The sequence below is a fragment of the Trachurus trachurus genome (assembly GCF_905171665.1).
Source record: "Trachurus trachurus genome assembly, chromosome: 17".
In the NCBI taxonomy this organism is placed as follows: Eukaryota; Metazoa; Chordata; class Actinopteri; order Carangiformes; family Carangidae; genus Trachurus; species Trachurus trachurus.
The window spans coordinates 18048384-18061937 of record NC_139900.1 but is presented as its reverse complement, the minus strand read 5'-3'; the positions used below and the strand labels follow the sequence as shown (position 1 = coordinate 18061937).

The 13554-nt window shown below is 41.7% G+C and overlaps 1 protein-coding gene across 1 annotated transcript in view; it reads right to left on the bottom strand.

Moving 5' to 3' along the window:
• The window catches only part of LOC311000982 (disks large-associated protein 1-like), a gene marked incomplete at both ends in the record, with an annotated part of 103135 nt that overhangs the window by 71006 nt on the left and 18575 nt on the right, over positions 1-13554 (bottom strand). Inside the window, 2 exons of the mRNA XM_083991915.1 lie at positions 5239-5434; positions 12453-12667. Of these exons, the coding sequence (XP_083848041.1) occupies positions 5239-5434; positions 12453-12667 (411 nt within the window). The remainder of the gene's footprint in view (positions 1-5238; positions 5435-12452; positions 12668-13554) is intronic.

The window sequence follows — 13554 nt, the reverse complement described above, 5'->3', positions numbered from 1 at the left end:
CGACCAGCGTCTGACTCCGCCCCTCTCTCCCAGCTAATTCAAAAATGGACAAGGGGAGGGGCATGAGTGGAGCTGAGACTTCTGAGAAAAAAATTTCTGTTATATAGAGAGTCATCATATCTTAAAAAATACCTAACACTTGGAGGGTTTCTCCTGTGAGTTCAATTAGTGATTAGAAAATCTAATTAATTATTAATTAATTAAAAAAAGAAATGAAAAGACAAGTCTAATTAACACATTTGGGTATTTGTGTGTAAAGCAGATTGTAGCAGCTGGTGTGAGCAGGTTGATGTGAACATGATGCACAATCTGGAAGAATCTACTTTTTTTTTTAAATTTTTCGGCCATTCATGTATTTGTGTAGCTGCTCTGGCTGATGTCCAGCAGCTGATCTCAGGTCAGTACTTGATGATGACATTACGATTGATTTACAGCTACTGTAGCACACCGGTTCTTGTGGATGTGTGCGGTTTCGGGTCTCGGACCAACCCGGCGGCGGCGTCAGGAGGTTTGAATGATTCATGACTTTGCAGCTGCCGTGCCACACACAGCCCCTCCCCTCACAGAGCCACATGTATCATTCATGCAGCTGCTGCGAAACAACACGATGCACGAGGGTAAAACTGTATTTTTTACATAACTAAAATCAAAACTGAACTCGCACTTAGGGCGTGTTTACAATCCTACAGAGGTGCGTGTGCGTCTGTGCGAGTCGGTCTGGACAGGTTTCAACACACAAACACAATTGAGTGCCAAAGTGAGTCTGAAAACAAGGAGGTGTTAAGAGTGTGTTTGCTGTAGTTTTTCAGCTCTGTGCAACAACAACAACACTGTGATGTGACAGTGGTGTCGAGTCTCTTCTCTTCTTCAGACTTCATGTAAATCAGATGTTGACATCTCTGTGTAACAACGCAGCGTCGCTTTTCATCCCTCTACTCTCCTCGTTTCCAGCAGCTTTGTTCTAATCTGTCTTGTGTTAGCTTTCTGCTACATACATTTTTTTTTCATCCAATTAGTTTTTCTTCTCTTGGTTACATTGTTAGGCTTCCTTATCCATGAAAATGTTGGTTTCAATACTTTTGGTTTGGGCCCCTGGGCCTTTTTTGTCACTATACCCCTTGTCTTCAATGTAACCTTCCTCTTGTCAGCTTTCTGCTACCATCTCTTATAGGGTCAGTTTTGACTCGAGTCTTAAATCAGCTGTGAAACACAATAAAAACAATTATTTATCATCCCATTTGTTTCTCATCTCTTGGTTACGTTGGTAGGCTTCCTTATCCATGAAAAGGTTGGTTTTGCACTTTGCACTGATTTCAGTTTTAACTCTCATTATTGTTCTTATCGTTATAACCGAGTCAAAACCAACCCTAACACCACAAATGTTATAATTTTAACCAGATAATTCTAGAATTTTGTGAATTATTTTTGTTTTATTTTGTTTAAATATTATTATTATATAGGTTCCTGACAAAGTCAAAAAGTCTTCATACAATAAACAAATATGTGGTACTTTTATGCATGTAAAACCTAAAAACGAGTCAGTGGCGACCCTAACACAAGAGGAAGGATAAACTGAAAACAATGTGTGAATAACTCCAGAAAAAAAAAAAAAAACACTGACAAGTTGCAAGTGCGTGTGCTCGTGTGTGTAGTGACGTTAGTTGCACATGCAAAGGAGAATCAGACAGTTAGTAAAGGTTCAGTCAGTGTAATGATGGTGATGATGATGAAGGTCGGGGGGGAGGAGTGGCGGGGGGATGCAGTGAGGCTTTTCAGGGAACTAATCAAAGTGGTGCCAACACAGGTTTTATCTGATTAGATCACCTCCGAACACAAACAAACACACACACACACACACACACACACACACACACACACACACACACACACACACACACACACACACACACACACACACACTCTAGGGGTGTACCCAAACACAAATACGTATTCGGAAGTACACAAATCATACTTTGATCCCGAATAGTTTTGCTGTCCGAAGTTTGCAGCAGCACTGCCAGCTGCCGCGACGGGAATAACCCGTTTTCATTTGTGTCTAGTACATGTTAGGATTACTAAGAAACAGCAACTCCCTGCATGCATTGCATTACAGTAGACAGGAAGTGCTCACCGATAACCTACTTCCAGGGTCACCGTTCAACAACTTAGCATTTTTCTCATAGACAATAATGGGAAAAGAAGCGGCTATAAAACGGTGGATAATTTTTTTGTGAGTGTCACAACCCTCGCGAAACGACTCGTTTCACTACCAGAATTTGATCCATTCAGTCTGATTACGTTTGGAAAGTCTAGAAGAGCCGCACCATTAAATTATTTTATTCCCGTTCTAGTTAGCCGAGAGCTAAAGCGGAAGTTAGCCGGCTAGCTCGGCGTAGCACTAGCTCGGCTGAAGTCAGTGCGCCCACTTCTGGTTTCTTCCCGAATACAAATACGAATCCAAAGGTTTTTTTTAAAAGCCTGAATCCGAATCCAAATCCAAATCCAAATCGTACACTGGATGTACACCCCTAACACACACACAGAATTAATGAAACATATATTTTTGTCATGGCTGCAGCAGGGGACTACAGGAGCCGGAGCGGAGCCAGGGAAAAGTGAGATACTGAAGCCTTAATTAACCAGTGGCTTAACCCCACTGCTTAATTACAGCTTCAGTATTCCGGGTTAATTACAGCTTCGGTAGAAATCTGTTATTCTAACTGGTTACAGACAAAATTGCCTTGTTAGCGACTATTTTCAGCGGTGGATTAATCTACATTTAGTGCTTTTGTTGATGTAGTGTATATTTAGAGCAGCAGGACAGTGTATGTGTGTGTGGGTCTAAATAAACTACACAAACACACACACACACACACACACACACACACACACACACGCTACAGTCCCTGTAGTGGGACTGAGACTTGCCCCTGAAGGAAATACCTGTGGTGTGATGGATGGAGACATGGCTGTGATCTGCTCTGTGCACAGACCTGGGGTCAGAGAGGATTTGAAACCATTTTCGAAACAAAGAGCAGAGTACTGTTTTTCAGACCTGGGCTGTACTGTGTGTCAGATCAGTGTGGTAGGCTGTGGTGTACAGGTGTCTCTAAACTGTGGTCTACACTAACACCACATGAAGAAACATTACAAAACAGTGAAAACAAAACCAGAAGCGGAAAAACTGAACAATGGAACTGAAAAACTTGTTCCGCGCTGAAAGTCAATCTAATACTCTCATTTAAATGTGATTTTCTTTGTATTATGATGTTTACCGATCAAGCCTCAGATGTTTTTTTGTCTGTCTTTGTTTAGTGACGGTTATTTTTACACTGTCACTATTTTTCAGTGGTTGTCAGGTTTCATTTTATGTCAAGTGTAACACACACTGGCGCTGCCTCAGTGCGCCACGACACTCTGATGCACATTTAGTAAGAAGTGCCACACTGCTGCACACTAATGACTGAGGAATAACAGGCTGCTACGTCTTGACAACTTTGCTCTGTCTGTAGAGATGAGATTTAGAAACATGTGTGTTTTCAGACAGACTGGGTGTAAACCTGGTTCATGACTGGATTGTGGCGGCTTAAAGCTACACCTCTTGTTTCAAGCAGTCTGCTGTGCCACGCTGGTTTTCCTCTGCTGAAGAACTGCAGGGAAGAGGAGGAGCACTTCCAGTACACTGAGCCTCACCTCTTTAGGAGTTTTTCACTGCAGGAACTTCGGGGTAATTTTACATGTCCTGCAACTAAATAATATGATAATAATATTAGGGCTGTCATAGTTGACGTGTTAATCGTGATGTGATTAATAAAAAAAATAATGCGTTTAAATCGCGGCCCACTTTTTCCTCTACTGGACTGGAGTGTGGGACCTCCAGTCCAGCAGGTGGCGGTAAGGCACCTTCAAGTTGGTTGCCAACCACCACTAAGCTCCCGAGACGAAGAAGAAGAATGAGAGCGGATATAGATCCATGTACCAGAGTTCTGAGCAGTGTTGCTGACTTTCTCGCTAAATCTGGCGACTTTCCAACCCCTCTTGGCGACTTTTTTTTGTCAAAAGCGACTAGCGACAAATCTAGCGACTTTTTCCGGTGTTGTTACAAACGTTTCTGGTTTGAAGACTCCGACTTAAAAGCATGTATCACGGCTGTTTTTAACGAGCAGCCCCCAATATATTATATTTTTAATATAGATAATAATCGCGCGTTAACTATGGAAAAATTCCGATTGATCGCGATTAGAAAAATGTATTGTTTGACAGCTCTAAATAATATATTATAAATAATATAGTTATAATTATATAACATAGCTAAATGAGTCCCTACCTTGGGATAGGTACTCAGAACACCCATGAAAAACTCCCGGGTGGGGCTTGAGGTTTACTCTGTGCTGATTGGTCATACCCAACGCGGGATGTGACGCTAAGAGAAAGCCCCAGAATACGCAGCATTTTTAAAAGCCAGCGTTATTGAAAAAGTGTCTATGCGGCTAGAAAAAAGAGATACTGTAATAACTCAGTAATAAACATATGATCGTAGTAGTAGTAAAAGACGTATAAGTGGACAGAGAACTATGTGATCGCGCGATTACACAATGATCAAATAGCATTTTTATAACCCAGTGTTATTAGAAAGCATCTATATGGCCTGATTAAAACTGTTCAAGACTCAAGAGTCCGACAGGTCCTGGTCTGCAGTGGAGACAAGTGGGAGGACGGTTCTTATAAAGTTCCTATCCCCCACTCCCACAGTGGAAACAAGGTAAAAGTCTGACTAAGACTAAACGATAGTGCATTCAGACAGAGGCTGTGAGCTGTGTGAGAGACTGAATGAGAGAGATAGTCTGTATCTTTCTTTTCTCTGTGAGTGATCATTTTGTAGTAAATACAGCTGAAAACGCAGCTCAGTTTGTGTCTTCGGTGATGTGTTTGGTGATTTTGTCAGAAACAATGACTCTGACCCTTACAGACAGTGAAAGAGAAAAATACAACTGGTCCACCGGCCTCAGCGCAGTTTATCTTCCACATGAACCAGATCAGACCAAATACAAATAAATAAATCTAACAGCATTAAAATAATATAGCTTTTTCAGTACGGTGTGGACCAGAAGCTCAAAACTCCATTTCACATGAAAATGACTTAAAACCCCATCATGTCCATCCAGGCCTGTGTGTGTGTGTGTCTGTGACAGGGTGGAGCAGACTGTGCATACAAAGGCAGCGGTGTTGGCAACCAACCTGACTGATGGTGCTCATGGCCCTCATGTAGCTTTCATTGCGTGATCGGTATTGGGGTGAGGACAGCAGCGATTTGGGGTCGAGGAGGGTTTTGGGGTCCAGGGTATCCAGGCTTCTATTGATTGAAACCTCACTCACCGCACGAAGGTAACTGTGGCTCCTGATCTGCAGTTTGGGGGAGTGCTCTGTCGAAATCCTGCCGGAGGGAGGGGGAAACAGAGAGAGTCATACGCACGGTCATCTCTGCAGTTCATAGTACTGTGTCAGTCAGAGCTGTGACTGTCCATGTTACACATGGAAATACTGCTGAACGTGCACAAAGAGTCTCTGCTGTGACAAAATCTGTGTCACACAATCAGCCACATCTACAGTCTTGCAGATGCATCTCGGTCTGTAGCTGGAGCACGGTGGCAGCAGATGGTTCCCTCAGTGTGGCTGTGGAGCATTTAATCTGCACAAATGTTATATAACATAGTTTATATTCACATTCATGAAATTCAAATCTAATTCCCAAAACATTTTTAAGAAACAATGACATTTGACCTTGTAAAGGCTGATGAAATATAACAAATATAACAGTAGAATGAAGTTGATTTAAAGCTCCATACAGTATAAAGGTAGATGTTTGTATTAAAGCTCCAAAAGGTAGATGTCCATGTGTAGTGTGATTATAATAGCTCTAGGTTAACACTGTGGAAGTATCAAAGCCTCAGTCCACAGAGAAATGCACACAGCCTGTATTCAGAAACTGAGCCTTAAAACCAGCCGTCAGGACTTCCTGTGACTTTGTGATGTCACAATAAAGCAGTCATCACTCTCAGCCACGCCCCAAGCCCCGCCCACCCAAATCCAAACTTACAGGATTCGGTTGCACTTACTGGATCCCTCAGATCTTATCTCTTCTAACAAACTGCGTCAGTGAATGTGAGAAAAAAACAATGTATTATATAGAGCATATGGGTCATTTCATACATTTCGCGTCTCCCAGAAATTTCCCCTAAAATATGTTTGGATATGTTTTAAATTTTATTGCTAATTATAGTGAATGTTCACCAATACTAATGTTAGGTGTGTAATTTAGACACAATTTATACGCAAATAAACGTATTCATTAAATGATTCCCACCCCACCAATTATTGACTGTCTTCAGGTCATGATTCACACATTCAACTTGAATTAACATGAAATAATCAAGTATAATTAGTAGTTTTTTGTGCAAATTCTATCAATAGTTAGTATTGATAGTATTTATTTTCTGTAATTCATGTGATTTCAACATTTAATTTTTTTTTTTTTATCTGTCTATGATCTGGTCAAGTCTGTTATCTCTGTTATAAAACCACATAAAAAACCCTGACAAGACATGGTTTTAAAGTTAAATTGCATTTGAGTACTATAAATACTTAACCCAATTTGTCTGTAATAGAGTTGATAGATTTTACTCTTAGTACGCTGATTTTCAGATTAAATATTTTAAATGGTACAGGTGTAAGCTTAGCAAATGATGGCAATGTTAAATTTAAAGTATTCTCTAGAATGAAAAAGGTTTAATGGAAAAAAATCTTTCTTATTTTTTGTTGTCTGTCTAAACTTGAAAAGTACCTGCAATTCTGAAATGGGCCATATAGTAAACAAATGAATGATGAGATGTGGAAATCAGATAGTCAAGTCATGAACACAGTGCCTGGATGAGGGGTGTATGCGGAGGTGTTGAATGTGTAAAAGTAAAAGTAAAAGTAAAAGGCTGGGAGGGAGAGGACAGAGGGACACATGGGTCTCCTGCTAAGATTCCAAGACAATGGGAGGGGCTTTGTCACATTATCATAATGCCCTTCAGTCCAGCAGAGTCTGTGCTACATGTGACTAATATAAGACCTGTCATTTGGTTAAATACCCTGCTAAAGCACAATCACATACATGTGGGATGTGATTATTGATTGTGTGGATTTAATCACAGCTTGTGTGCGTTTAATAACACCGACTGCATGGTAAACACCAGGTTTAGAACTTCCTGTTCAACATTTCAAGAACATTCCAACTTCAGCTGGTCAAGTATTTAACAGCAAAGACATTACAACATTCTGGGGGTCGAAGAACTTTATAAGGGAAGAGAATCTGTATGTCAAAGTGTCCACCAGGTCTCAGTGACACACACGATAGGTGTCCCCTCCCCTTCCTGTCCTCCTTTTATGTCCTTCTATTTTCTCCTCCACTTTTCTCCTCCTTTTGTCTCTACATGTTTAACTTGTCACTGACTCACACGACTTAGCCTCTCTTATTTAGGATACATCATTTAATTAGGTGGCATTTGTGTGTCTGTTCTACTCTGACCACAGGTCGATATGTCAAGATCCAAAATGAACTTTCTCCAAGGTGCTGACCAATCAGTATTGAAGACACTTTATTTGCCTCCTCAACACAGGTGGACCAGCCTTTTGTATTTCTTGTGAGCAGACAAAGTCTAAACCTGAAGATTTTGACTCGTATGAACATAAACTGTGATTAAATAACAAGTGAATATGGAGGTCCAACCTGGAGGGCTCTCTTTTCTTCTTCCATTCACAGTCTCATTTTCTCCCTCTCTCACCCACTCCTCGTAATCAGCTGACTTCAAGTGTTTTGAAACCAATCAGATCTCTCCACAGTCTCAAGCAGCCAATCAAGTGGTTCCCTGTCATGCATTCAAACGTGCTCTCCTCTCTCCTGCTGTCAGCTTCCATCTCTTCATACGGAGGTGAATCACTGTGACCTCCTCCACTTCCTCCACCCCCAGTCTTCCAATTCATTCTCCTCTTCCTACCTTCAGGACCATCACCCATCACGATTGGTTGAACCACTAAAGACTCTTACGTCACTGACTTTTCCCCTCTCATTGACTCATTCATTCACACATTAAATGTGTAAATGGATGTTATTCAGCTCTTCCTACTTTCAGGACTGAGTCTCCCTTTTTTGAGCTGATTCTAACTTTGGTCAGAAGTTATTCGGGATGAGGGGAAAAATGGATACAGCATTGTATCACGACATTTTGCATGACAATATTGTATCGATATACAGACACCAAGTATTGATCTGAACAGACTAAGGCAGGCATGTCCAAACTATTCCACAAAAATCCGTGTGGCTGCAGGTTTTCGTTCCAACTAAGCAGCAGCGCACCAGACTGGACTCATTTAATTAACTGACCTCAGTCTTCCGACAGCTGATTGGTCAAACTGTGTTCTCTTGTTTGGTCTACTGAAAAAAGAGAATAAAGCATCTACCGAAAAAAGAGAATAAGTAGTAGTAGAAGACATATGGTAGACAGAGAACTCCATGATAACGCGACGATCAAAATAACATTTTTAAAACCTAGTACTGTATGTGTCTATACTGCCAACAATACAACAACAAGAGCAGGAACTCCCACAGTGGAAACGCAGCTAATATCGTATTGCAGGGCCTCTGGTGATTCCCACATGTAGAAGTTATGAGCCAGTGTCTGAACTCAACTCCTGTCAGCGTCAGTGTCAAACCACCCAGATGACAGGTGAGGCTGATTTATAGGACATGGTCTGACTTAACTGGAGACCAATATGACCTGAATACAACTATTCCAACTGCCCAGTTACATAAGAAGCAGCTGCCACCAAATCTCTTCAGCTCTGCTGTGTGTGTGTGTGTGTGTGTGTGTGTGTGTGTGTGTGTGTGTGTGTGTGTGTGTGTGTGTGTGTGTGTGTGTGTGTGTGTGTGTGTGTGTGTGTGTGTGTGTGTGTGTGTGTGTGTGTGTGTGTGTGTGTTGGAGGTAGCCCCATACATGTGTGCTTGACTTGACACAGTAAGAGCAGACAACAGAAAAAAAAAGAAAGCGAGCTGCAGCCCGAGTCCCTCGACTACTCACTGTAATTACTCTCACTATTTAGAGAGCTGTGAAAGCTTAATTAGACCAAGGTGATATTTCTGGCTTCCTGCTGTAGATCAGACTGAAGATTACATCTCTGTCAGTGGCACGCTCTCCAAGCAGCCACTACAAGAGTTCACGACGTCGTTCACGATGAAATCCAAGACGCGGGTGACGCCGTTATTACACCGGGTGTAATATTAGGTTATCAAGCTTGTCAGTTAAAGAGTCAGTTTGAAGAATTCCTCAGTAACAATCTGAACCCAACGTCTGTCCCGGAGGAAATCACGTCAACACAGAAGAAGCTCTGATGATGCACAATCACTTCTGCCATCAAACATTTGTTCTTCTTCACATCATTTTAAATGATACAGATATTCAGAATATTAGCTGTGTGTTTCTCAGGGACGTTCATCTACAGGGAGATAAAGAGAGAAAGCTGGAAGAAGACAACTGTGTAAGATGTAACGCAACATTTTTGATGTGACCTGCAGATACACTATACACGCAGAGGTAAACCTGTGTGGAGTGTGTCTGCTCTCAAGGGAAACAGGGCCTGTATATTGGCACATTGTGCAATAATAAGTATAAACCCCCTTAAAGCTTTAATAATGACACTATACAGAGTTCTGCTGCTCCCAAACCTCCTGATGTGTGCTGTACCTAGATCCTCATGTCTTATGTTGCCTGCGTGTGAGCTATTCAGAGAACATCTGTACATTGTAGCGTCTATTACTGATAGTCTTAATGTGGGGTGTTTAAGGGACATACAGTCATGGCCAAAAATATTGGCGCCCCTGCACTTCTTTTTTTTCCCAGATAATGCTCTTTTTATTCCTGAAAACTGAAATGCTTTGGTATTCAGAAGTGTTTTCTTTGGTTTGCAATGGAACAACATAAAAAAGCAGAAAAGTAAAATCTGACATTCTACACACAGAGTTCCAAAATGAACTGGAGAAAATTTGTGTGATTCCTATACTGGCAGCACATGTTAATTGTCACAGGTGAGTTAAAATACAAATTAAAGGAGCATCACATGCTTGAAATCCAATGATTTCTTTCAGTTTTGAAAAGTTGCAATAATTTTCTCCAGTTTCTTTTCGAAGTTGTGTGTGTAAAATGTCAAATTTTACTTTTTTACTCAGTTGTTTGTGTTGTTCCATTGCAAACCAAAGAAATACACTTCTGAAAACTAACACATTGTGGTTGCAATGTTTTGCAGAGAGAAATGGGGTATTATCTGAAAATAAGTGCAGCGGTGCCAATATTTTTGGCCATGACTGTACAAGAGCATCTCAATAAATGAGAATATCATGTTAATTTATTTCAGTAATTCAATTCAAGTACTGTAGTGAAACCCAAATATTATATTGATTCATTACACACAGACTGAAATATTTAATATCTTTATTTCTTTTAATTGTAATGACTAAGCCATAATCATTACAATTTAAAGAGACCCCATAGTTTACTTGATTAATTGTAATGACTAAGACATAATCATTATAATTTACAGAGACCCCAAAGAGTTTACTTGATGTGGATGAATCTACATTACCCACACTTGTTAATGGGTCTATGTATCATTTTATTTTGATATTATTATTTAGTGGTCAACTCGCCCAGCATTTCCTAGTTTCGGTTTCCCGGACGCTGCCCGGCGAGTCGTGGGAATAATGCCGCCGGAACGCTAGTTGGCATCGTTTATGGTCAGAACTACGACGGTATCTGATCGTCTTCGAACCTCCGACTGTTCTTGATAAATGAAAACATTCTTGGCAAAAGAATTTCACCGTGCGCGTGGAGGCTCATGGTAAATGTAGTGTGAAAACAAATTGAAAACAAAGATTCAGTAAATCAAAAAAATTTAATATAGTAAGTTCACTATTGTAACCTAATGGTGTCACACTCTAATCGGCTAATGAATTCTAACCACCTGCAAACGTTTAAATGGTCTCTAAAGGTGTATTCAGACTTGCGGCTTGCGGGCTAAAACGATACAATTGTTGCATTTTGATTTTAGGGCCTTTGTGTTCACATGGTAACAGTGCCAAATGGTCCACAAAGTTGTAAAGAAATGCCATGCGCAAACCAGCTGTTCTCTCATTGGTCAGAAATCTCATCCGGAAGGAGGAGGAGGTTTCCCTGGAAAAACAACGACCATGCAACATCAGCAGCATGGTTGGCCAGGTTGTTTGTTTTTTTGAGTCAGTTGTGTCGGTTGCTGAGTTGATTACATTCTCACTGCTAACGAATCGCTCCAGGGCTCAAATGAAAGCGAGTCGAAACCACCTCTTCTAAGCGATCTCGGCCCGCTTCTTTTATCTTCTTTTATCGTTTACATCTGCCCAAACAAACTGATCTTTGGGGCTGCTCCAAACTAGCCATGTCTGAATACACCCTTATTCTGGTTCAGTAGCTCCACTATCATGGGGAAGACTGCGCTCTCTCAAAGTATGACTTCGTTCAGGAGTGTTCCAGATTTCCATAGAGCCTTCCGGGCAAAAACCCAGCTAAAACACACCGTAGACAGGCGTTAATATGTAGCAGAAAAACCACCCAATCTGGCAACACCTATCAGCTGTTTGGATCAGCAGCGCATGGAAGAGGCGGAGTGATACAGCACGTCACAGAGCCTGTCTGTGTGGAGGAATACTGACCCAGATGGTTAGTAAAAGATAAACAGGGGTTGGAGAGGGAAGTCCAAGTAATTTGACATATTTGAGAATTCTATAAAATACTAACGCAATAGTTACTTTTTCTTATGGAGTTGTAGTAAAAAAAAAAGCAACTGGACTTCTTCTCTTGTTTGAAGGCGTTTCACCCCTCATCCAAGAGGCTTCTTCAGTTCTGAACTGAAGAAGCCTCTGACCTGGATGATTGAGAACCTTCACGGACATAATACTTTTACTACTTTCATCGCTACTTTTTGGGGAAAATAAAGTAGTAGGAACTAATACTGGTTAAAACTGTTAAAATAGTAGCTGCCTGTGGTTCTATATGGGCTGAGAACTATGAACTAGTTCAGTTTTGGAACCGTGAACTTAGTTCAAAATTTTGAATTATGAACTATGAACTGAACTAGTTCATTTTAAAATTTGTGAACTGAACTTTGAACTAGTTCATAGAAAGTGAACTTTTTCAACACTGTTTAGGGAACAATGGCAAATTGTCAATGGAAGTGTTCTGGGAGACTGAGAGTAACATCTGTTGGAGGCTGTGACATCACATCAGCTGCAGTAGGACCTCAGGTTGGTCTACAATCTGTCCATAACACAAACATGCTGCTAAAAGAACAATAAGACACTTCATTGACAGTGAGTGAGCTCTTACTGTAGAGTGGTCATCTCCGTCAGAGATGGCTGCGTGGCTTTCAGGTAGCTGGCCCGGCGCGCCTGCATCTTGGGGGAGGGTTTGGGACTCCCGTCCGAGTCCCCGCTGTCGTCCTCGGCCATGGCTTTGACGTAGCTGCCGCTCCTCATCCTCCGGCAGGGGATGTCGTCCTCCTTCCCCAGAGGAGAGAAGCCGCTCCACTCATCCTGAGGGACCTGGCGATGGGGCAGAGAGGACAGAGACGCGGCGTCAGGGGGACCCGCACCGCTGCTGTCCGAGTCCCAGCCACCAAACTGGCTACCTACACTGTCCTGGTGGTACATAGAGTAACACAGAGCCGACATGCAGGACCACAACACAACATCTACAGTAAAGCATCTACAAACACAGACTGGACTAAAAATGATGGCTGGTTTGTGTCTTCATCATCACACTTTTTCTTTACACACACACACACACACACACACACACACACACTTTCCACTCACACTGCTGAGGGACAGTGTCGGCTAATTAGCATGAAGCAGGATGTGTGCGGGTCTGAGATTTCTCTCTGGCTAATTCACACATCTGCTCTCCTGGAGTCAGCTCGGTTCATCAGCACACTGCCAGACCGGTGGATGCGTGCGTTTGTGTGTTTACTACGCTTTGTCATACAAGACGTCCTACTGACAGTAACTGCACAAGGAACAATCCATGAGCAAAGTCACATGAAGAGAACGCAGCCTTGTGATTTCACAGTTTTCAGAAGTGACTTCACCCGAATGAAAACTATTAAAAATTAAAACAGCTTCTGTCTCTTCTTCAGTACAGTGGGAGTGAATGGACTTGAGTCTGTGCTGCTCAGACGACTTCAAACAGGAGAACTAGTTCTAATTGAAATGTAGTCGGTGTGAGACTAGTTAGCTGTTAAAGGGACAGTTTAACATTTTGGCAAATTGGCCCATTGCCATAATCCCTATAGTCATAGCAGTAGGTTCATTACCTTTAATTGTCGGTGCAAGCTATTTTTAGAACGGCGGAGCAGAGCCGCGAGCTGCTCAGAGCTACGCTACGGAGGCTAATGGGATTTCTTGGTTTCCCTCATCAAACTCATCAAATA